General features: G+C 42.6%; 1 protein-coding gene across 2 annotated transcripts in view; it reads right to left on the minus strand.

The window, feature by feature from the left end:
- NEK8 (NIMA related kinase 8) overlaps positions 1–25,857 on the minus strand; it is a 28,359-nt gene extending 2,502 nt beyond the window's left edge. Inside the window, exons 1-14 of one of the 2 annotated variants that reach the window (XM_030186028.1) lie at positions 25,783–25,857; positions 24,570–24,775; positions 23,875–24,107; positions 19,881–20,012; positions 19,191–19,399; positions 18,836–18,915; positions 17,638–17,822; positions 17,396–17,543; positions 17,027–17,103; positions 11,279–11,396; positions 7,422–7,572; positions 7,062–7,225; positions 6,787–6,945; positions 6,106–6,264 (exon numbers count right to left, since the gene is read on the minus strand). In XM_030186028.1, the coding sequence (XP_030041888.1) occupies positions 6,106–6,264; positions 6,787–6,945; positions 7,062–7,225; positions 7,422–7,572; positions 11,279–11,396; positions 17,027–17,103; positions 17,396–17,543; positions 17,638–17,822; positions 18,836–18,915; positions 19,191–19,399; positions 19,881–20,012; positions 23,875–24,107; positions 24,570–24,775; positions 25,783–25,829 (2,068 nt within the window). In that variant the 5' untranslated portion in view covers positions 25,830–25,857. The remainder of the gene's footprint in view (positions 1–6,105; positions 6,265–6,786; positions 6,946–7,061; positions 7,226–7,421; positions 7,573–11,278; positions 11,397–17,026; positions 17,104–17,395; positions 17,544–17,637; positions 17,823–18,835; positions 18,916–19,190; positions 19,400–19,880; positions 20,013–23,874; positions 24,108–24,569; positions 24,776–25,782) is intronic. The other variant, XM_030186029.1, reaches the window with a different exon arrangement.
- Between the last annotated feature and the right edge of the window lie 481 nt (positions 25,858–26,338).

Consider the following 26,338-nt stretch of genomic DNA (forward strand, 5'->3'; position numbering starts at 1 on the left):
ATTTTTGTTACATTTGTACTTTGCACTTTCCCACTCATGGCAGGCTCAATGCGGCTTACATAGGGCAATGGAGGGTTAAGTGACTTGCCCAGAGTCAGAAGGAGCTGCCTGTGCCTGAAGTGGGAATCCAACTCAGTTCCTCAGGACCAAAGTCCACCATCCTAACCACTAGGCCACTCCTCCACTGTTGCTACTATTTGCGATTCTACATGGAATGTTGCTATTCCACTAGCAACATTCCATGTAGGAGTCGGCCCTTGCAGATCACCAATGTGGCCGCGCAGGCTTCTGCTTCTGTGAGTCTGACGTCCTGCACATATGTGCAGGACGTCAGATTCACAGAAACAGAAGCCTGCGCAGCCTTCTACATGGAATGTTGTTAGTGGAATAGCAACATTCCATGTAGAATCTCCAATAGTATCTATTTTATTTTTGTTACATTTGTACTTTGCACTTTCCCACTCATGGCAGGCTCAATACGGCTTACATAGGGCAATGGAGGGTTAAGTGACTTGCCCAGAGTCACAAGGAGCTGCCTGTGCCTGAAGTGGGAATCGAACTCAGTTCCCCAGGACCAAAGTCCATCACCCTAACCACTAGGCCACTCCTCCACTTTATTATACCCAGTGGAAGACAGCTACTAAATCAGTAAAGCCCTGGGGCTACTACTGCCCCACACGTGGCCTACATACTCCATTACTTACTAGCCCACTTCTCTACTTTCCTTGGGTGAGTAACTGAAAGGATTTCCCAGTTCATGGCAACACATTCTAGGTAAGTGAATTTGCTTACCTGTAACACAGCTTCCATAGACAGCAGAGGAATGCATCCGCTCTCTGTGGTAATGTCACAGACGGAGCCTGTGCATCAGAGTTCTTCCTTAAGTTCAAAGTCTTTTTTTTTTATTTCTCAGCCTGCGTAAGGGTTCCTGTACTACAGCACATCTCACTTCCAGTCTGTTTCATAGCAAGTTTTCAGGCTAAGTGGTTTGTTGTTGACTGGATGGAGTTGGGCAGACTGGATGGACCGTTCAGGTCTTTATCTGCCGTCATTTACTATGTTACTATGGTGTTACATTTCTTGGCTTTTTTTTTTTTTGAAAGGCAGGAGGGACAGGGAGTTTGGCTGCATTTGCCTGATGTCTACAGAGAACCACTGTTACAGGTAAGGAACTCCACTCTCTCTGCAGACAGAGGAATGCAGGCATACTTCCATAGTGATCCGAAAGCTAAGGGCCACCTTGCTGTGGTGTGATGTAATCAGTAGCCCAAGAGAGAATCTGGGCAGAGGATCTGTTAACATCTGAAGAAGCTAATAAGCTAAGAGATTGTGCAAAACTGCTTGGCCAAAAGCCATATTCTGAGCACAAGACTGATCTAAGCAATAGTGCTTACTGACGATATACGTACATGCCCATGTAGCTGCTTTGCAGATGTCCTCAAAGGAAGCAGTCCTGAGGATTGTCACAGAGCTGTTTTAACTTGCAGCTGATGGGCTTACATACTGCCTAGTAGCTGAATGTTTGACACTTTGGAACAATAAGCAATGCACTTTCTCGCCCTCCCCAATTTATGACAGCTGGTTCCAAGCAGTATTAGCAAAGTCTTTCAGCAGTCATGAACCTGGATGTACAGAACAGAAGAGAGAGAATGTTCTGCATTTTCTGCATATGCAAACAAGTCTATATCTGGAGTGCCCCAACGTTTGAAGAGACTGCATTGTGGGTGAAGAGACCATTCATGGGGATTTAGCTTCTAACTTAGAGATTCTGTTATTTGATTGTGCTGTCCTATAGGTGCATTACCAGTAGGATATTTGCAAGGAACATGTGCTGTTCCAGAGTTTCAAGGCCTCTTTTGACACAGGTGTAGAGGACCCGAGACCACTTGCTTGTTTACAAAGAACACTGGTACTTGATTGTCTGTCCATACTAGAACCATCTCACTTCGGATCGAGGGTGTGAAGGTTTATAATGCATTGAAAATTGCTCCGTGTTCCAAGACACTGATGTGAAGAATACCTTCCTGTGCATTCCCGTACTTCTTGCATGTGCTGATGGAGGAGAAAAGTTCCTTAGTTATGTGTGGAGGAATCTGTGGTGAGAGTGATTTGAGGCAGTGGCATCTGAAATGGGCATTCTTTGATAAGACTGGCTGGATTGAGCCCCCATTGTAGGGACTGTGGGTCAGAGCCTCAGAGGAATTCTTTCGCTGAGCAGCTGTCAGTGTTGGTCCCAATGGAATTGAGATGCCATTTTAAGACGTATGTATATCCTGGTCAACAGGATTACATGCATGGCCACTGCTATGTGTCCTAGGACTGCAGATGTGAAACATCTCCTGCAGAGTCCAATGAATTCCTTGCAGTGATGCAGTGGAGATGAGCCAGTCATCAATATACGAGTATACATACTAATTTCCTCTTTGTAGATAGGCTGCAACTACTGTAAGGCACTTGTTGAATACTCTGGGTGCCAAGAAGAGTCCAAATGGGAGAACTTTGTATTGGAAATGCTGATTTAGAAAGAAGTGCAAAAATTTCCAATGACTCGAATAAATTGGACTGTGGGTGTAGGCATCCTTCAGATCTAGGGAAGCAAGCTAACTGTTTTTTGTCTAGCAGAAGGAGTATCATGGCTAGGGAATTCATCTTGAGTTTTCCTTTTTTTTTAATGTAGAGATTGAGGTTCTGTAGGTCAAGGATAGGTCTCAGGCCTCCTGACTTTTTTGAAAGAAGAAGAATCTGAAATAAAAGCCTTGTCCTCAGTGGTGAGATGAAGTCTCTTTGATTGTTTTGTCATGTAGAAGTGCATTGATTTCTTTCGTTGTTATAGACACATGCTGGTAAGGGATGCTGGCCTTGTTCATCTGCACCAGCTATGGTGAACTTCCAGAAAGACAAATCTGCTGTAGGCACGGGAAATTGTGTTGAGAACCCATTGATCCCTAATGACACCTTACCATGCCTCTTTGAATTACAATAGCCTGCCCCCCCCCCAACCCCCCACTGGCAGGTAGTCAAAATCTAAGGTTTAGCTTGACTCTGGGATACCCTTGGTACCATCTTCAAAGGTAAAATTGGTATAGGTGGTGGTTGTGGGTCTCTTAAACTGTGACTGCTGGCCTCTATGGATAGTAAGTTGAGAAGCAAGCTAACTGTTGAACATGGTCTTTTATTTGCAATTCCACATCCTTGACTTTATTTCTCAATAGGCTATCTCCTAAGCAGACAGCATTGGTGAGATAATCATGCAGGTCCTCTCAGAGTCCTGATGCCCTGAGTCACATGATCTGGTATGCAATAATGGTAATCACTGCTGCTCGAGCTGTTATATCCAGGGTGTTGGAGTTGGTACATCAAACCATCGACTCTGAATCCTCTATTTTTCTACTGTCCAATTCCAACAGATAATAGGCTTTATATATAAAAATGATACATTTACCATATATTATAATGTTTTTTACATTTTGAAGCTGGGGTCAGAGTTGGTACATTTTTACCAATCGACTCCATAACCCTGGCTGTTATCATATGCACCATACGCAGATCATATGAGGTGGTAAGTGGATTCCTCAAGGTTTAACAGGGCACCTTGACACACTATCTTTCTCATGGTGTCCATGGTCTTTTGCTCCCTCATGGGAGAAATGTACGCATGTCTTGGAATGCTTCAGGGCTGCTTCCAACACCACCAATTGATGAGGAAGTTGCTACTGGTTGTGTCCTGGAGCTTAAAATATCTCTTGCTTATGCTCAAAAACATCTGGAAGTTAGTTGCACAGATTGCAGAGTCTTCCATATGGTCATTTTGAGATCCTGGAGGACTGGCATTGCTATAATTTCTTTTAGTGCACCAGAGGAACCGAAGGACTGACTGAAAATCCTTCTTGTTACCTGGTGTGTGAGTGGAGGTTAAAGAGTGCTTTAGATACCTTCTGCAAAAATTTAGGATAGGAATATCCCTGTGTTGGATCTTTGACCAAATGATCTTCATGGGGTGTCAGCTGATGTGGTCATCTGTGCTGGCAGCAGCTTGCACTGATGGGGACATGAGAAGCTCTGGAGTAACCGAGTGTCTTCATGGAAGCAGACAGATCACAGAGCCCAGGGACCAACTCACATGGGACGGCAATAGTGACTGTGAGGAATGAAGATGCTGGCCAACTGTTGGTTGTGGCAGGGCTACCACTGTCAGAGAAGCAGGCTCTTAAGGGGAGTCTAGATATCTATGCTGTTGTTTATAAAGCATCTCAGTAGCTGAATTAGAGAGCTATTAGGGCTCATGGAAATTTTTTTTTTACATTCTCTTTACTGAACCAGCAACAATTCAGTAAGACAAATCAAGAACAGAGAAATATACCCAAAATATTGAACAACTATATATTCACTTGCTGTGGTATGATACAGGTATAACTTATCCCCCCTTTCCCTCTAATTCTGATTTGAATTATTTGTGATGGTGACTGTGTCTTTAAATAAGATGAGGCTGGCTCACTTCATATGACCCCCCAGTTGGGTGGGGAAAGTACTTGCCTCCGTGCTCAGGGGGTGGGGTTAGAGCATAGGTCTCTATTTTGTGGCCCTTGAGTTTTGGAAGATGCTGCTACTACTGCTAAGGGAACTACTTACTGTATCACAACAGAGTGAATGTTTGATGCAATGGCTCTAGCTCCATTCCCTGACTGTTCCTGAGCTAGGCTTGGTGGAGACTGGGCAGGAGCAGCAGATGGAAGCAGCACTCGTTTCTTCTTTCAGTTTTGGTTTAATTTTCATCTACTTTGTGTTTGTTTTTACTCTTTCCTTAATGCTACATGTTTATGCTTAGAGCTGGTGTAAAATATGCAACTAAAATCAAAAGAGTCATCTAAGGTGATGTGAGATTTTCATTTCAGATGCCCCCACACTCCCTATTGCATTCCCCCCAACTTCCTGATCCCTCCAATGCCCAGGTGGTTCATGAATCCTGGACCCCTAACTCACCACCCCAAAAATTTCCCTAACGGCCCAAGTGGCTCCTTACATCCCCCCCCCCCCAACACCCTCTTCCCTCTCTCGCACAATAAATATATTGAGGGCTCAAGTGGACCCCCTTCCCAAGATACCCTCTGAACCCCTCCGATTCATTCAGAACCCCCTGCCCCCCCCCCCACACACTTAGAGTATTGGACATCACTCCTCATCACTCCTGCCTCCATGAGAAAATTGTGGCAGCTGAACAATGTATGATCAAATGCCATCATTTTCTAAGATGGTGGCACAGAGGCAGAATTGAGTTGGCATCACCCTTGCCTCCCAATGTTGGAGTTGTGTGTTTTTGTGTGTGTGTGTGTGTGTGGGGGGGGTGGTTCTGGCTGATATTATGGCGGGGGCTATTCACTTGGGCCCTCATCACATTTTTTTTGGGAGGGAGTGGGAGTGATTGCAAGGGGCCACAGAAAATGGGCCATCAGGAGCATATGTAGCGATCAGAGTGGGTACTGAGAGCTGAGACTGTTTGGAGAATCAATGAAGGGAGGAATAACGGAATTGGGAGGTCAGGTAAGCAAGACCTCCCTGCCTCTAGCACAGATCTGTATATGCAAGAGTCCAGTATGCTCTCCCATGTATCAATGAACTGCTCAGCTTACTTGCATGCTATCTGCTTACTGCACTGAAGATCGACATTTTTGAATTACTTTTGTATTAGGAAACTGTACGCTGAGCTATAGTGCATGGCTCTAACACAAGGTTACTGCATCAGCCCCTCTACGTTTACACAGCAATGTGAACCAAACGTATCATGCGATCCCAAGTTACATGGCACTCAGAAAGTGGAACAACTGACATTAAGCAGGAATGCAAAGAACATCAAACCAACAACATGAATTAAAAAGAGATGGCCATGAAAGCACCACATGCAGTATACAGAATAGCGTGGATCCTATGCTGAAGAGTTGATAAGGTGAAAGGTTTGGATGAGAGTTTTGGCAAGGTGCTGTGCACTCTTAAAGTGGACATCATAACAACAGGAAAGGTCTATAAGGGAAGGTGTAACCAACACAACACATGCTCACAGACGCTTATATTCATGTGTGCTCATGCCGGTGTTTCTCAACAGGTACTTACATTTGACTGCCAGTAGAGTGTTTCCATGGCAACATGCTACTGACGTCACCAGGTAAGGGTGACTCTCCTCAAGCTGCACGAGTTTAGGGACCCCAGCAGCCTTGTCCTTTCTTCCCAAGCGGCCTCTTGCCCCTTTTCCCCAAGTGCATACCTCACCCTCTGAAAAGAACACACACAAGCTTATCCTCTCTTCCTCTCATGATGCAAGTTCTCATTCTAATCTTACAGAAATATTTCCTTATTTCTATAATCAAATGTCTCTAGTCTAGACATAATAAACATTGAGAAAAAATAAGACTATTTATTTTCTTACCATAACACAGCTAGGAAGAGACAAAGATACAGTGACTGACTCAAGGACAATAGCAGAGTCTGGACTAGAAGGAAGAAGCATAGGATAATAGGGGACTTGCTCTAGGCCATGTGAAATCTATGACCAGGATTAGAAACCAGACATTATTTGTCATTTATTTTGACATACCACCCAATCTATAAACAGGTCAATCCTAGTTCTCTTGACTCATACTTAAGCGTTCTAATCTTTACAACCCCTTCCTTAATTATGAGATTACTGGCCCAACAGTTTGCTTGTCCTTCAGTGTGAAGGATGCCAGGACCCAGACTGGGGACTAGGTTTCAATTTCATTTGCTAACAGCACGTCTGACTCTGGTAAATCTCACCTGCTCCAATGGCTACTGTGAAGGCATCCCCACAAGCTATCATGACCACCTTTACTCTTTCCAGTCCCCTCACCAGGTGAGGTACACGACTACTGTGGGGGCTGTTGGCACCCAGTTGTCCATGCTGGTTACTGCCAAAGGTGTAACAGTGCCCTGACACTGAGGAGAGAATTGATAAAGACAATAGAGAAGACCCTTAGAATCTTAATCCATATTCTGAAATCTGCCATCCCATGTTATGGTCACACACATCGCTTCTCTTCACAGAACAGTACCTGTGACTACAGCAGAATGGGCTGTTCCAACATCTGTACACAAAATGACTTCTTCACTTATTGGGGCTGATTGGACAGCAGTGAAGCTATAGACCTCTTCTACTTGGTTCTCTTGAGGAGGCTCACAGTTGCTAGTAATTTTATCCAGGCCCAACTTGTTAAACCTACAAAGAGAGGGGAGCCAACTTGTCTCAGACTTTAGAGTGCACAAGGAGATAGATCCTTACTCCACAGCTCATGCGCACACATGTGAAAAAAACAGAAAACATGGTTATGTTATGGTTTGCAAGCTTTTTTAACAACAGGATGACACTCTAAAAAAACAAACGGTGAATGGCAAAGCATCCTGAGGGTCCTCACCTGTTGCTGCCACAGGCCAGGATGTTTTGATTCCCCGTCAGAATCATGGAACTGTCAATACCACACAGAACACGTTGTGCCTCATGATCTGCTGAAAGGGCTACTTGCTGGGGTGTATTATGGGATTCTTGATTCCCCAGTCCAAGCCGACCTTGGAAGAGCAAAACAGACAAAATGAAAAGGAACTGATATGTAAAGGATCCCACAGGAAATAAGGGTGGACATCAAAAACAAACTCCCCAGCATACAGTACGAAATAAAACTCCAAATAAATGAGCAATACACAGAAGTATGAAAAAGCCAGTATGAAGGCTGTGATGAAACCCTCAGTATGAAGGGTCAGCACTGGATTGCAGTATAAATATTGCATCCCTTTATACCTCTGTGCACACCATGCTACTTCCAGCTACTTTCCAGATCCTGAGGAGGTTTTGCAGCTCATCTGTATATTCCTCCCAGCATCCTCCAGGGTGACTCCCAGGTCCACCCTGAATCGCTCAGGCATCCTCTGCTCCTCCTCCTGCCAGTACTGGGGAGGCTCTGCAGTCCATCTGCATATTCTTTCCACTCCTATGGGGAGACTCCCAGGTACCTCCATGATATTGCAACAGATTTATATTTTCCCTACTTCTATTTCGTATGACTCCACTACACTTTCTCTTCTGAATCTTATTTCCTTCATAAACCCCTGCATACCTCAAGACCACATTACTCATTTTTTGCTTTCATCACCTCACCAGCTAAATTGTCTTCTACTTTCTCCTTAGCTCTTAAGTTTCAATGCTTTTTTTCTTTCCATTCAGCCATAAATATAATCTTTGACACGTCTCCCTACTCTTCTCTGTACTCTCTTGCTCCTCCTCCTTTCTGATGGGGATGTCAATCCTAATCCTGGCCCTCCAAATCAACTCTCACTCCATCTGTGCAGGCCAAACCACAACCTCTTCAATCTTATTCCTATTCCTCAATTAATATATCTCAGGGCTCTGTCTTGGGCAGTGCCGTAGCGAGGGTGCCTGACACCCGGGGCGGGTCGCCGCTGTGCACCCCCCCCCCCCCCCGGGTGCAGGGCACGGCGCTCCCCCCTCCGGAGCGCCCCCCCCCCCCCGAACGCACCCTACCTTTCAGCGGGGGGCAGGCGGGAGGGCCGATCCGCCCCCAGTGCACGTCACTGGGAGCTGCATCGGCTCTGCTGCTTCCCTGCTTTCTCTGCCCCGGAACAGGAAGTAACCTGTTCAGGGGCAGAAAGAGCAGGGAACCAGCGAGCCGACACCCCCCCCCAGCGCGTGCACCCGGGGCGGACCGCCCCACCCCTTCCTACGCCACTGGTCTTGGGTCCTCTTTTCTTTTCTCTCTATACTTTTTCCCCTGGTGCTCTGACCTTCTCTCATAACTTCAGTACTATGTTTACACATCTACCTCTGTACACCAGAAATTACACCAGGAATCCAGGCCCAAGTCTCAGCCTGTTTATTTGACATTGCTACCTGAATGTCCCATTGCCATCTGAAACTGAACATGACAAAGAGTTTCTTATCTTTCCCCATTCTCTACTTCTATGAACAACATTCTCCATGTCTCCTCAGCTCATAACCTTAGGGTCATCTTTGACTCTTTGTTCTGCATATATCCAACAGACACTAAAGCTGGTCATTTCTTTCTCTATATCAAAAATTCATCCCTTTCTCGTATTCACACTCACCACCTCCTGCTTAGACTACTGCAACTTGCTCTTCACACATCTCCCACTAAATCATATTCTCTCCCTTTCAATCTGTTCAAAATTCTGCTGCCAAACTTATCTTTCACTAGTGTCACTACACTAACATAAACCCTTCGCCTCAAGTCATTTCATTGGCTTCCTATCCGTTTCCATATACGGTTCAAGCTCCTCTTACTGATCTTCATGCATCCATTCTGCAGCTCTCAGTATCTCTCCACTCTTATCTCTCCCTATACTCCTCCCCAGCAACTCCATTCATCAGATAAGTCACTCTTATCTGTACCCTTCTCTTCAACCACCAACTCCATTCTTTCCTTTTTATTGTGCCATATGCCTGGAATAGACTTCCTGAGTCAGTAGACCATGCTCTGTGTCCCTATTCCAATCCAAGCTAAAAGCTCACCTTCTGGAGGCTGCTTTAATTCTTCTGCTTATTCGCCTGTTTAAAACCCATGTTGTTAATCATTCCCATAATAAATGAAACTCTCTAATCCCTTATTTGTCCTGATTATCTGTTGAGCAGGGCCTCTACCCTACATATTTGTGTACAGTGCTGCATAAGTCTCATAGTGCTATAGAAACAATAAGGTGTAGTAGTAGAAACAAAAACAAAGCACATTGGGCCTGTGGTTAATAGGAAAACAATCAAATCACTAGGTCTGGTTTCTAGGATGCCCAAATAGTGTTATTTATTCATGCATATATGCAAGTTAAACAACGTTAGAAATTTGTAGCTTAATTTTGGCTGCTCCAGGATCATCCAACTATGGAAATTAGCTTGGAAATTTGGAAGGGGGTATCAGTGATTCTGTTGCTATTTGGTTGTCCTGCCATATATAAAAAGCCAGTTCTGTTTATTCAGCTGATGTTTGTCACCGAGGCCATTGTGTGCATATGCGAGGCTGGATGCACAGAATACATGGTGCTGCGTGCGTCCACCCATCACCAAAGCCCTAACAGCGTGCACTGTGCCACTACAATGCTCCCATCACTGCTACTCAAGTGTGCATTGAACTGTTATACATCTACCTCTCCCTGAATGCCAAAGGCCACCACCTCGCCTGGCCAACAATACGCTGTGCTGCTACACACCAATACCAAACTTGGCTACCATATGTCACATCTGCCCATTCAGCTCTGAATAAATACACCTGTGAAACGTTCCAGCTTTGTCAGCATGCTCTTCAATAGCAGGCCATGGTGCTGATATAGTGCATTAACTCCCTGTACAATCTGCAGCAGCCACCCCAATTCAATGCCCCTCCCCCCTTTACATATGTTAAACAGGCTTGTCCACTAGTTACGTCACACTAAGTCAATCCCCCTGATATTCAAAACCATGGCCAGTTAAATGGTACTTGGCCGGCTATCTGTGAATTTTCAGTGGGACATGGCCGGCCATGATGCAATGAAAATTCACGGTTAGCAGCTAGCCAGTTATATCACGAGATATAACCGGCTATCTGACAATTTTCAGAGTGAGTTTGGGAGCCATGTTTGGCCATGTGCATACCTGGTATATCTTTGACTGGTTTGAACTTGACCGGCTAGCGCAGAATATCGGCTTGGCCAGTGATATTCAAACTAGCTAAAAATAAACCGGATATTCAATGCCGGTCATCATAAACAGCCCGGCACTGAATATCCAGCATCATTGTTGACCACCGGAGTTAGCCAGGCTAGCTCCTGCAGTCTGACTATCAGCCCCAATGTATTCTTCTTTTTATTGTGTTCTAAATAGTTTTATTATAATGACTGATTAAACTGCTCATTTATCGCTTTTATTTTGCTTATAACTCAAAATGGAGTTCAAGAATATTAAGAAGGAAAATCAAACTTGAAAGAATAAATATCTCCTGGATATGCACTCGGCACCTCTTGAAATCCAGCTTGCTGCTCTTGCAGTCCAAGCCTCTTTCAGCAGCTGGTGCTCTAAGGTATGGTTCAGGAGCATTGGATACAGGGTAGTTCACAATTCTTGTAGTTCTAGCTTTCCCCAAAAGAAGCGCTTTAGGGAATGGTACAGAATACCAACTGCGAGGTCATTAAAGAAACTGGAGATCAACAGCACAGAATGCAAAGAACAAATACTTGTTGCACCTGATTTGATGAAAAAAGGCAGAGAACCTCTCACCGTTGTCTCCTCTGCCCCAGGCAAATACTTCCTGTTCATTGGTGACGGCAAGAACATGTGAAGCACCACAGGACACCTGCATGATCTCATAACCCAGTAAAGCCTCCACGATCTTAGGCTGTCAAAGAACAAAGAGACCTTCAGAAGTCCATCCTCTGGATTCATAAACCTCACTGACTTTATTCTACATCTTCCCCCCAGGAAAGCGTACACTACCATCCACAGCTGCAGCACAAGACTAATGGAAAAATTGAGACAACTAACTATAGTAAAGTGGACTCCTATTTTTCCAAAGATAGGGTATACAAAGAGAGCTTGCCAAAAACTGTTAGTAAAGATATCAATGAAAAAGCTACAAAGGGCAACTGATGGAAATTTAAGATCTCTGATGCAACAAATCAAAGAAATACTTGACTGATGATACCTTAAAACAACTGAAAGAGGAAGCAATGGGGAGTCAGAAGAAAGGTACCAGAATGGTTGAAGAGCATAAAATCAAAAGGTGCCAGAACAATCAAAGCAATCTAGAAGACTCAGGAGTAATCTAAGAAAATGTTTTTTTATGGAAAGGGTTCGTAGAACGGCCTCCCAATAGAGGTTGTGGAGACAAAGACTGTATGTGATTTCAAGAAAGCACGAGACAAGCACATAGAATCTCTATGGGAAAGGAAGACATAGCAGATAGTATGGACAAGCAGACTGGACAGGCCAAATGGTTAATCTATCGTCATTTTCTACGATTCTGTTTTTATGAGGTCATATCAAGTAAGAGGCTCCTAATACAGGAAGACAAGAGTAACTTAGGATAGGCCAGGAGGCCGAGGAAAGAATAGCAAGACTAGGAAATGAAGAAGTTGAAAACTGATCTCCTAGACTCTAGGATTCAGGAGGTAAAACTACCCAAGTTAAATTTAACACTATAACGAAGAACTATCATGAATAAAGCCATAACCAGTATAAGGGGATCATTTTTTCATATCACAGAAATAAATCATGTACAGCATTGGGCAGTAAGAATCATTATTAAGAGAATCCTATCAATAAGCACATAAGGCCAGAAGAAAAGGAGATGTAACAACTCCTCCTTGGTAAAAACACATTGAATGAAATATAAAATCCTCACACACAGAAGTAAATAAGACAGGTAGAAAGGGAGCAGGCCTTGCTCTTATTTATAAAGATTTTTGTAGTTTTAAGTTGATAGAAAAAGCAGAAGCAACAAATTTGGAATTTACGATTTGTCAATTTTTAAATAATGGACGTAGGCATACCACTGGGTTTCTTTTGTTATATAGACCACCTGGTGCTTGGAGTTTTATTCAGGATAGATTGATTGAGCTTATTAGTCATTATGCATTGTTTTTTGCTAGATTGATAATACTGGGTGACTTGAATCTTCATTTAGAGGATGACTCTAACTTAAATGTTTGTAACTTTAAGAAGCTTTTATTGTCATTAAAACTGATATTATATCCAATAAGTGAAACACATGTTAAGGGCCACATGTTAGATGATTCAGCGCCATTTTCTGATGAAAATGGCACTGACTCATTGGTAGGTAATATTTCCTGGGAACCAATAATTTGGTCAGACCATTATCTTTCTAGCCCCCCTGTTTACTAAAGCTTAGCTCAAGTTATCTGCAGCAGGGCCCATTTTATTCCTATGGGCCCTCCTGCAGATAACTCGAGCTAAGTATTAGTAAACAACCCCCTAACTTTTTTGTAAGGGTTCCTGAAAATTTGGTTTTATCTGAATATGATTTAAATCAAAGAATAGATGCTCTGGGTCAGAAATTTCCAAATTGTGATCTTTTTTGCAATGAGGTTACAAGTACACTGGATTTGAAGTCTTCTGATACTCAAATCACTGGTACAGGTATGGAATCATGCTGTATCATCAGTGTTGGATAGTTTAGCACCCTTGCATAAAAAAGGACAGGAAAGTTTTGGGGGGTTTTTTCCATGTAAAATTTGTTAAAGATTTTCAGTGTAACACTTGAACAAAAGTAAGATATAAGAAGCAGATAATTCCTCCAAAACACTTTTTAGAATTTTTAAGGAATTGACTTGTACAGACAGGGCCATGCATATTCCTGAATCAGGGCAACCCTCTGCTGAGAAACTCGCTATATATTTTCAATCTAAAATTCATTTTATCTATTTCTATGAATAATGATACAAGATTAATTGCAAAAATATCAGATCAGACATTAGGAATACTTGCTGATAGACCTTGGAATGATTTCTCACTTGTTACTTCAACCATAATTTCAAAACTTTTAAAGAGAGAGTGGAAAAGAAAGGATGTTCCTTGGATACATGTCCATCTTTACCTATTAGTATCTGAGGCTGGCTTACAGATTTTACCAACATTGTTGGAAATAGCTTCAATTGCATTGACACCAATTCCTAAAGTTGTAGGAGATGATCTTTCTCTAATTGAAAATTTCAGACCCGTAGTTAGTTTTCCATGGATGGCAAATCTCTTAAGGTTTGTTGTTAATATACAATTTTCAGTATATTTAGAGGAATCCATGTATTTACATCCTTCACAGCATAGATTCTGTTCAATGAATAGTACAGAAACAATGCTTTTGTTCAGTAACTGAAATTAGAAGATTTTTAGCTATGGGAAGAGAAGTGGTTCTTTTGCAGTTTGATATCTCAGTGGCTTTTGACGCTACAGATCATGGATTACTATTGAACAGACTGAGTGTCAGACGCACGCACAGAAACTTGAACAGCTGATCATTCATGAAGCAACGCCCCGGCGCAGCCGAGAACAGAACTTCGGCTGTCGGGGGTTGTGGTCCCCTGTCAGCACGGTTACGTGAAGGCAGCGGGGGAGTGTTTTCGTCTGGAAGGGGGGGGGGTCCAGGGGTCGTGGCAGGAGGTCCAGGGGTCTGTAACGCGGGGGGGGGGGGGGGGGCGGTTGAAATCAGAGTGAGGGCGGAGTCTGGAACTCGGTGGGGTGAGCGTGAGGGGCACACGTCATGATGGTGCCTAGCAGACCACAGGAGCCACGGTCCCAGGCAGGACAGAACGTTGGAGGTGAGAATTATATATATACTAGTAAAAAAAGCATCGTTTCTGACACAAATGAAATGGGCGCTAGCAAGGTTTTCCTTGGAGTGTGTATGTTTGAGAGAGTGTACGTGAGAGTGACTGTATGTGAGAGAGTGAATGTGCGAGTGTGTGTGTGTGAGAGAGAGAGTGAATGTGCGAGTGTGTGTGTGTGAGAGAGAGAGAGAGAGAATGAGTCTGGGTGCGAGTGTGTCTGTGAGAGAGAGAGAGTGTGTGTGTGTGAGAATGAGAGTGTGTGCAAGTGCATATGTGACAGAGTGTGTTTCACACAGATAGTGTGTGCGAGAGAGTGTGTGTGAGACACAGACTCTCTGTGAGACTGAGTGTATGAGACCAAGAGAGTGTGTGAGTTACTGTGTGACACATTGAGAGTGAATGTGATACAGTGTGAGACATAGAGTGTGTGAGAGAGAGAGAAAGACATTGACTGTGAGAGAGAGAGTGTGTGAGAAAGACATTGACTGTGAGAGAGTGTGTGAGAGAGAAAGTGTGTGTGTGAGAGAAAGTGTGTGTGTGACAGAGATACCCCCCCCCTCTCTGGTGTCAGGCCCCCCTCTCTCTCTCTGGTGTCAGCCCCCCCCCCCCTCTCTCTCTGGTGTCTGAGTGTTACTGTGCAGGACGCTGAGCTCTGGCTGTGCTTCAAGGAACTGACCAATCCTATTTAATAGAATGCACCTCCAACATTCTGAAGCCAAGAAACCTTGTGTGGTTGGTCACTTCTGTTTGTGACGAACCCGGAAGTACGTGATGTCAATTCAGGAGATGGCTACAGAGAGCAGGAATTCCTCAGCCATGCAGTCAGCTTCAGAATGTTGGAGGTGCGTTTTATTATATAGGATAGACTTCAATTGCTACAAAACACATCAGCTAGATTAATTTTTAATGTGGGAAAATGTGGTGTAGATAGTCTTCATTTAAGAAATTTGCACTGGTTGAAGGACTAGTCTAGAATTCACTTTAAAGTTGCTTGTTTGGTGTACCAAAGCTTTTATGGTTTGAATCCTGAACTGGTCAGCAAACTTCTTCTGTTTTTGATTAGTACGAACCATTTGAGAAATTTTAAAAACTTTGACTTTGTCTGTAAAGAAGGTGACTTTAAAAAACTGTATGGGAGTATTCATTTACATTCCAGGGAGCAAAAATATGGCATAGTATACCTGTTGAAATTTTGTTTAATTACGCCTTGCATTCTTTTTCTCAAAACTGTTAAAACACATTTGTTTACATTTTAGTGATTTTGATTTATGTTAATTTAAACTAGAAATATTAAGACAATATATTATTTATTTTGATGTTTTTCAACCTGTTTGGGGTTTTTTTCTTTTATTTACTTTGTAATCTACTTTGCACTACAAGGTTAAAAGCAGAATAGAAATGGCCTAAGGATCAAAATCATTAATACTAATGAGAAAGATTCAAAGTATCAAGTTAAAACATGTTGAGCTAACAGAAGAGGACCTTAAATTCATATACTCCAATTCAAAAAAAAAGAAAAAAACAATCTGAACGCAGAGGCAGCAGAAGTCCATAAACTGCGATGATACAATGAAAATAGGAAAGGGACATCCAAATAATACATTTAGAGAGAACCCAAAGCAGTTTTATAGGGATCTGGGGAAGAATATTAGTACAGTTAAAATACCACCTAGTTTGGGAGAAATGTATAGGAAGATTCCATAGCACACAACTGGAAAGCAAAACGATTAGACAATTCTGACAAAGGGTAAACTTCAAAACAATACAATGGCCTGAAATAACCACAAAGGAATTAGAAACCAGGTTAAGAAGATCCTCTAACTGGAAGAGGCCTGGTCCTGAAGGGCTACCCAATTTTTGGCTCAATCAATCCAGCCAGACTTAACACCACAATGGCTGGTAACAGGAAGAAAGCATCTCCTTCCAAAAATTATCCTCCCAACCACTTATCAGCTCATAATCTACAAAATATTCACCAACTAGGTGCCGACAGAATATATGATCATATCAACTCTAATAAGATCATGGTGATAGAGGATTTATTTGTAGCATTTATACCCCGCTCTTTCCCGCTCGATAGCAGGTTCAGTGCGGCTTACAGAGTATGGTACAAAGTATCACAGATACAATACAAAATATGTTACAAAGTATCACAAAGACAGTACAAAGTATATTACAATGTATCACAGAGATAACAGTTATATAGAGTGGGACAATAGTAAAAGATGTGGGGAAAGGATTGGAGTGTGGGTAGTATTGGTGGTGTGGTCTAGGTTCGAGGATTAAATTGGGTCGTTTGGGTAGGCTTGCTTGAAGAGGTAAGTCTTCAGCAGCTTTCGGAAGGGTCCATGCCACTGCTCTTGTGTAGCAATAAAGCCATTAGGTACTCTTAGGAACTCTTTGGGCAATGGGTTTAGCCTTAACCCTAAAGACACTAAGGACCCACAAGTAACATTACACCTGCTGTTTATAAATGATTCAAAGCTTTACAGCTCCAATGCACGTAACAGAGCAATTTATAGTAGAATAAGAGACCTTCAGCAGTCTGTCTTTTGGATATATTAACCTCACTGATTTTATTCTACCCCTCTCCCCCTGGTGGAGAACCGAACAGAGTTGCACCTTATTTGCAATACATAATAATTACTTTATGTTTCAACCTACAAAACCCTTTAAATGAACAAACCTGTGTGACATCATTAAAATTGCCATGTCCCAAGCAACCATTACTGCCACTGCCAAAAGTCATTATAATTCCCCTATCTAGAAGAAAGAAAAACAAGGTTACTGAATACACACACACATGTTGTACCTGTACAGATATGATACCATGGTACAATTAGAAACAGATATGGAGATAGCCATATTATATATACTGTAAAGATATCTACAAACATAAGTGAGAATCCTTGGGCCAGTAACAAGCTAGAAATCATCATATACAAGAACGGCTGAGACTTTCCTTACACTCAACCAAAAAAATTGACTGAGTCTACTCCAGGAGAGGATGTCAAGCAGAGGACAAAGAGTATAACATTCCTGTGCCTGTCCTTACCAGTGAGGCATGCTGTGAAGAGGTCTCCACAGGACACATGCTTGATCGTCACCCCAGACTGACCTTCCAGGAAACGGGAGATAAACTGAGGCTGCAGCTGGTCTACAGATCCTGGAAGCGAAGGGAAACCAGCACCAACAGGAGAAGCCTATGCAAGAAGAGGACAGGTTAAATATTATTTATTGACTACCGTACTGCCATCTCCAAATCGACAGAGTCATGCTGTGCACATGCTTCCTCACCTCCCACATGATGAGCCTCCCGGATTTAGTAACGCCAGCTTTCTGGGTCCTACCAGCAGACACCTGCACAACCTCAGTATTAAGCATGGGCAGTCGCAATGGGGAAGTGATTCCACCCCCCCAGGTATATACAGAAGATAAGGAGGGAGGGACTCCAGGTTTCCCTGCACAGCCACTACGACCACCTACAACATTGAGACCAAAGGTCTGAGAACTAAGCAACTGTGGTTACAATCAAAGCGATGTACATACATGTACCTGGGGCAATGGAGGGTTAAGTGACTTGCCCAGAGCCACAAGGAGCTGCAGTGGGAATTGAACTCGGTTCCCCTGGTTCTCAGGCCGCTGCACTAACCATTAGGCTACTCCTCCACTCCAATCCATCACACAGCAAACATCATGTAGAGAGAAGGAAAGAGGAGAGAAAACCAGTAGAAAGTATGACAATTTAGACAGCTTCTATTATTCTATCTGTAAGCAATATTGCTAATTGCTATCAAGACATAATTGGAGCTTTTGATGTGAATCCAAATTTGAAATACATTCTAGAAAGCAAAACATCACCATTGATCATTCTCAACAACATATTCCTTCATATTTCATACAAATTATAAGACCTTTCACTGCACATGGTCAATATTAATCGAGGTTAGCATAGTAAAAATTACAAACTAAAAGTGCAATGAAATAAAAGAACAATGTTTGCTACACAATAGAAGTTAAAGTGATTGAAATTGCCAGTCATCCCAATTAAAGACTTTGTACCAAAACCCAAATACAAAATTTTGAGAAAAATCAGACTACTCATTCTCAAGATATAATGGACTGAAGTTGAATCTCATGCATTTCCTATGGGCAAATTGCCAGCTTTGCCCCCCCCCCCCCTTTCTGTGCTCCTTCCCAAATCACTCATTGACTTTGAAAGGCACAAAGACAGAAGTAGCCTCCCAGGGCCTACCTGCAAAGTATGGATTAACCTGATCGAACCTTTTAGAAAAAGAAGGGGGGAGGCACACACACACACACACAATCATCTGATATGTCCCTGTTACTTAAGAAACTGAGTGTGTGTAATGAATAAGCAAAAAACAATTCCCCCCCTCCCCCCCCCCCCAAAAGGAAGAAAAATACCTTGTTCCCAAAATGACACATGAACTTAGATGGTGTGACAAGTGATGGAAATTGCATTTGCACTCACCTCTTGACCTGGCACTGGGAACTCTCCCTCCAACTCTGCCATGGGTAACAGGTGGTATAGCAGCTAATGGTTTCTCCACTCTGCCAAGCAGAAATTCACAGCCACATCAGAAATCTTGGGGGTAGACAGTCAAGAACTGAACTAATCATGATACCTATTCGATGCAGAGAGAAATTCTGAAAGACATACATCCTTCTCTTAGCCTGCAGCATCTAAACTATTGCATATGAGAAAGTGGGTGCGGGACAGAAGAAGGAGATTCCTGAAGTCCATGTGCAATAATTCTAAGAGAGTAGTATGAGGTGATGTAAGGAGATGTGAATGTGTAGAAGGTCTGGGAGGAGAACAAACTCACCTTCTCATTTTGACACTGCCCACATCAGTATAGAGGTTCAACAATGCTCGGATACAGATTGGTTGAGCCATGATCTCATTGAGTTGCGGTCGTTTGGATGGATCCAGGTTCAACATGCTCAGGATAAGGAGGCGCAAATCAGGGCTGTAACGGTCAGAGATTGGTGCAAATGTCCCACTCATGATCTTCAAAACCAAAGCAGGCAGGTTCTGGGCAAAAAGAAAGATTGATGTGCTGCTAAATTCTCTTCAGAACCCTGCTCCCAAATGTCATCTGGAGAAGAGAAGACCTATTCCCCAGGTATACTAATATACAAACAGGGACCTGGGTCCTATCAAGACTGACCCTCCCAGATGTTATTGATCAGACACCCAACAGATAAACAGACTCAGGCCCCAACCAGCCTGTCTCTCCCAGGTAAGTAACCCAAAGATACAGGAACTTCATGCAGCCTGTCCCTTCCAGGCATGTTATCTCAGACATAGTAATCTCGGCATCTCAGGTATGTTACCCAACAAATACAGAATCACAGGCCACATTCTACACAAACCTTTCTATCCCAGTATGAATTGTTGCACTGTATTGATTTCTGACAAATTATTCAATTGATGCATTACTTTCTGTACAAATTAAAGCTTTTCCTAATTATTCTGCTACAAACAGCAATAAACATAAGCAGATGATCCTTACTGCAGCTTCGAATGCCCTCTTGAGGCTAGCCAGTTCATAAAGAACACAACCCAAAGCCCATATATCACTCTTCTGGTTGTAGGGCTTCCCTTCACACAGTTCTGGGGAGATATAGCATGGAGTGCCAACAACCTGAGGAACAGAAGCGGGTGAACCAACATATCAACAATCAGAAGAACTGAGGCAAGGGATGCTTACACTAAACCATATGATATCAGCATAAGCTTTTACTGTGCACACATGGGAGGTAATTTTATAAGAGAATACCTTAAGTATGACGTACAAAAAGGCAACTGGTTTATACAGGCATGGGGCCTATGTGCCTTTAGAAAACAGGCTCCCAGAACCAACCCCACTAGCCCATGCACAAATTTACATCTGCACTAAAAAAAAGGTGTAAAATGTGTGCATGTGCTCTACATGTATACAGTGTAATTTATTTTTTCTTAACAATGAGGTCAACAAATTGAACAAAATACTAAGGGTCCCTTTTACTAAAGTTTAGTGTGTACTAAATGCTGCGGGTCCTATTTTATACCTATGGATCACATTGCACTTAGCATGAACTAAGGTTTAGTAAAAGGGCCCCTAAATCTATTTATTTATTTGTTGCATTTGTATCCCACATTTTCCCACCTATTTGCAGGCTCAATGTGGCTTATAATGCTCCGTTATGGCATTCGCCATTCCAGAGTGAGAAGAATACAACTTGGTGTTACATTGAGAACATAGAAAAAAAACTTAATAGAATTAAACTGTTATGCAACCAAATCTTGGAAGAAATCAGTTTAGAATATAAGGTACAGAAGCGATATGTTACGATTATAATTGTTGTTCATTGTGGTATATTCAGATTACTACTAATAATTATCCAACAACTCTCCCATTCAATTGCAATTATTTAAAGAAGAAAAGCAATACCCCCTATCCCCTCTGGCTCTGTCTGTGCTCTTTTTTATTACATTTGTGCCACTTACTGAAAACCTTCTTTGATTGGTCCTCACTCCCTCCTTTCCCTTGTCTGTATAATTTCTTCAAATAATTCACAGCTAGCATAAAACAGTTACCGACCCTTTCTCTTCTCCTTCCCACCAACACCCCCCCCCCCCAACTGATCTTCCTTCAGAGTAGGCCTCTGCCTTAATTGTAATTCTACTTATGGCGAAGGCCAACCTGAAGGAAAACACCCAATACCGGGTTCCTTCCTTTTGCAGCTTCAAACGTTATTTCTTTAAAGTCTCTTTGCTTGATCAGCATCATAGAGGCCACATCAGAATACATCACAACCTTATGACCCTACCAGGCAAAAACTCTCAAAGCCCGCATTCTGTTTGTAATCTTTTCTTTGACTGTATAGCTGTGCAGGCAGAGGATAATGTTCTACAGGCTGCTACCTCTCACCTTCCCCAGGGCTCTATATGCACTCTCAGAAGAGTCTCACACTTCCTCACAACCTACATGTAATCCTCATATACTATGTTAATTCAGTATCCTCTAAATCTTAAGTGGAGGAGTAGCCTAGTGGTTAGTGCAGTGGACTTTGAACCTGGGGAACTAAGTTCAATTCCCACTGCAGCTCCTTGTGACTCTGGGCAAGTCATTTAACCCTCCATTGCCCCTGGTACAAAATAAGTACCTGAATATATGTAAACCTCTTTGAATGTAGCTGCAAAAACCTCAGAAAGGCAGTATATCAAGTCCCATTTCCCTTTCCTTCATCCTGTTTTCTAGATTCTTGAGCTTATCAGCATTTTCCACCTCTGCCACTTTTTGAAGTAATTTTCTTATGTCCTCCATGTGCCCATCCACTTCCTCCACCTGCTGGCCAAAGACTGCTACATCAGACCTTAACTCGTACATCAACTCCTTAAGGTTCACTCTGACCACCAAAATTTCTTCTTTTGGCTCTTGGCACCAGGCTCACAGCAGCACTACCACTGGTCCCTGTCTCTCGGGCAGACACTTCTTTTGCTTTTATCTCCTAGTATGGCATTGTGGAAACCACAAGCATTACTCCTCTGTTTACACCAAACACAAAATCCTTTAAATCTGCTGCTCTACTTCACGTGGACTACATGAGTAAGTTCTATATTTGTTTCAGCTGCTGTTTGCTGCTGCTGCTGCTTTGAGTGATTTTTTTCTTTTTCAGGGGTGGGTAATTACAACCTTATTATTAGTCTTCAGCATGTAGCTCTTCAGTTAGCCGTCCAGCCTGGCTGCTGATCTACATGTATATTTTATAAAATATGTTATGTACATCTTTCTTATCTTCACCTCTTCTGTGCTCAAAATACCACCACCCCCCTCACAATACCTGCGTAAACTAGGCACACTCTTTTTATGCCAGGTGTACAGTCGCATAATTGTTTCTTAAGAATAAAACACAAATTGAACAACCAAAACAGAACAATATTATAATCCCCCTCCTTTTCCCCCTCCCCTTTCAACAATACAGAATCAGAGCTAAAAATCCTGTGAGAGGTCTGCTTTCTTATAATCTCCCACTTAAACCACTAAAATCCCCCCCCCCCCCCCCCAATTTCCAACCCTCTCCACCCTCTACCTTCCCTCCTCCCCATTAAGGAACAAAGGGATTGTACCATTCCAATGAACAAATAATAAAGGGAGTAAAATGAACTCAAACCATTATAAAATTGACTAATGTATTAAGTATGAAGCTACAAGCCTGTGGTGACAAAAGCTGTAAATGCACAATTCTATAAAAGCTCTTTTCACACAAGGAAGAAGTTTATAAATGACCCTGATTGGGGTCATTTCATCACAGGATGCCCATGTGAAATGTCCAAAGGATGCCTATCAAGTCAACATAGGCGACTATGTGCTTTCATAAAATAGGCTTGCACAATGACCCCCAATAGCACACAAATTCTCTTGTGTATCTACATCTGCTCCAAATATTTATCAGTTTTATAACACTACTGGACATGTGCAGTGGTAATAAATATTCACCATACAATAGGTCCCTTCCCCAAAGATTTACATGGCTATCTGAGGTAACGGGAGATAAAGGGACTTGCCAAGGGAAAACGCAGGATTTGAACCCCAGATTTTCAGACCATTGCTCTAACCACTAGGCCACTCTACTTGAAGATGTAAATCTGTACATTGCAATTCCACCCAACCCTGCCCAAACTACATCCCCAGGAATGCCTACATGCACATCTTTAAATTTACTTACTACTTACACACATATACCCAGAGAGGCTACAAATAACTTGAGACTACCTCTACTTCAGGAAGCAGGTAAAAGCCTGGTTTTTCTCCTAAGCCTTTAATACATAGGGTGACTGACTATACACCCATTCTGCACCTGGACTAGCTTGCTACACACATTTTAACTTACACCAGTTCCTTATATCTTGATTAACTGTATAAAGAAATTGCCTTTAGTATAGCTACCCATTTATTTATCCCAACTGACTGTACCATGCATCTTGTCCCAATCTATATATCTGAATTTGGCCCCTCAGTTATATGGTAATCTGTATTATAGAAAAACTTTAATATCGTAGCTATGTTATTTGAATGTTCTAATGTATGCTTATTAGATATAATACAATGTCAGCAAACTACTAATTAAATCTCTGTTATTTGAATTTCAGTGCTGTTAAGTGTGTATATTTTTGATCCTGTTTCATGAGTAGTCCTATTATTAGGTTTCAATTTGCTCTTTTCAAATTTACCTCATTTATTTTTATCCTTGGTCATTTTAATATTGTTATCCTGTTAACAAAATTGTAAGTTTCATATTAAACTGTACACCACCTTGGATGAATCTCTTCATAAAAGTGATTAACAAATCCCAATAAATATTTTCCACAAGTAAAACACGCTTTACATCTGGAGAATGTTTTCCAAAATTACTCTAATTATGACAAATGATAAACAAAGGCCAAGAGTCAAGTCATGTATCACAGGACATTGCCTTCTAAACCTTCTACTAACCCTTGAGCTATCCTGCAGAGATACATACCGTATAGGCTTTGCTTTTACTGCTAAGGATCTTGGAGATGCCAAAGTCCCCAATCTTGACAATCATTTGGTGTTTGTCTAGCAAGATGTTCTGAGTCTTGAGATCACGGTGCAAAATAAGCTTTGTGTGGACGTGGTGGAGGGCAAGCAGGATCTGTACAAAGAAGTGTAGGATAGTGTCCTCATCCAGCAGGGAGTTACAGCGCTTCTGAATATACTGTGCCAATGTACCCCCTATAGACAGAACACCAAGAAGGAACATCTGTCAGAGGCTACTGCACAAGAGATCCTGGAGCACAACATTTCCCATTCTCCAATACATGCTCCCAGATTCCATGTAATAAAAAAAGTGAATGAACAGCAACACAGAACACTACATGAGCAGCTTCCTTTGGCTCAAAAGCCCTGATACTTGTGTTAAACCATTTTATTCACTACATTCATTTCAGACACCTTGAGGGGTGTATATCCAATGCTGCGTACGTCTAGTAGCGCTATAGAAATAATAAGTAGTAGTAGTAAGTAGTAGTCAGTGAAATTACAAGAACTGTAAATAAAATGCCCAGAAAGAACTATTGTAGAATGTTTGTATATTAATTTTCAAATTACACATTTTTGACTAAGGAACTGTGTATAGCTTAAGAGTGCAGCAGCTTTGTGAAAGTTTACAAATTCAACTGGGTCTTCAGGTCACACCTGGAGCATATTCCATGACAATCATGAGGGCCTTATCTTCCAAGAAGTTTTCATAATACTCAATGATGTTGGGATGGTTGAGTAGTTTCAACACCTGACACTCATTCTGTGCTGCCTGTCTTTCATCTTTAGTCATCTGCTCCACAGGGATCTGTTTAATTATCATTAGCTTCTGGTCACTTTTGCGTAAGCACAGATGCACAATTCTGCAAACCAACAAAGGAGAGTCTGGCATTAAAATACTAATATTCAAATACTAATAATCAAGACAAATCCCTCCTCTCAGTACCCTTCTCCACCACCACCAACTCCAGGCTCCGCCCTTTCTGCCTCACCTCACCCCATGCCTGGAATAAACTCCCTGAGCCCATACGCCAGGCCCCCTCCCTGCCCATCTTCAAAGCCTTGCTCAAAGCCCACCTCTTCAATGTCGCCTTCGGCACCTAACCATCATACCTCTATTCAGAAAACCTGGACTGCCCCTACTTGGCATTTCGCCCTTTAGATTGTAAACTCCTTGGAGCAGGGACTGTCCTTTATGTCAATTTGTACAGCGCTGCGTAACCCCAGTAGCGCTCTAGAAATGTTAAGTAGTAGTAGTAGTAGTAATATTTAATAACATGGTAGCACTAGCCCAGGGTAAGCTAAATACTGGTAGCAGCGAGAGTGTTATCAAGCAGTTGGGCAGGGCATATGAATAAGGGGAAGAAAAGAAGAAATCAGGCAAAGGCACTGCACTTCAAATCAAGAACCATTAGGCCCCCTATTAGCTCAGCACCTAGGGTTGCCAAATGACTCCAGATTCACTTTATGAGGTTGATCCAGTACTAAATTACCCCACTACATAGAGGACCTGCAGTCTGATTTTCTTAGGGAAATTATTTTAAGAAATCAGAAAGCACAAATCCCTGTACGCAATAAAGTAAACCCAAGACGGGTTCAACCTTGTGAAGGAAATCTGGAGTCAGTTAGGAAGCCTAGGAAGGTGCTCCCCCTCAAGTCTCCTGTGCCTCTCCTAACATTGCATTACTACCCAAAGACTCCTCAACCCCTCCCCAAACACACTGTATAAACGCTGCTCTCTCTTCTAAAATACTCCCGTCCAATTCACCACACCGCCATCTACCTAGCCCTACGATCCCATTAACACCATGCCTCCTCGTCCTCATCTCTCCCATCCTTCCTAATTCTATTCTGCAATCTGCACCCTTACCCAAAAGCCCCTCTGCCCACAACACGCAACCGCTCGTATTTCTCCATCTTTCTTTAGGGGAGCACAAACGTCCCGCCGTCTCCATGGTAACACTTCCAGGTCCCGCCCATGATGCAAGACGCCAGGCTGGCAGAAGACTGAGTGCGCATGCGCAAAGCTTTCAGCCTGACATAAAAACACGTGTATAGTGCGCCGTCGCAGGATATTTGCGCAAAAGTCGGGGGCTGTGGTGGTCGTCTTTGATTGCGGGTTGAGTAATTAATGTTAACGAGGAGTCTTAAAAAGTATTGGAAGGTGATGCGTTTATAAGTTCTGCTATTCTCGGCCCTGTTAGTCTCATAGAACTTGGACCTCTACAGCTGGCCTGGGACTACTGCCAGTCCCTCTCTGCGCCTGCTCAGCTCATTGTATTGCCTCCTGGTCTGGAATAAAGTTGTTAAATCACAAGTGGATTGTGAAAAATTACAAGAGGACCTTACAAGACTGGGAGATTGAGCATCCAGATGGCAGATGATGTTTAATGTGAAAAGTGATGTATGTGGGTGGGAAAGAGGAA

This window comes from Microcaecilia unicolor, chromosome 13, assembly GCF_901765095.1.
Source record: "Microcaecilia unicolor chromosome 13, aMicUni1.1, whole genome shotgun sequence".
NCBI classification, from domain to species: Eukaryota; Metazoa; Chordata; class Amphibia; order Gymnophiona; family Siphonopidae; genus Microcaecilia; species Microcaecilia unicolor.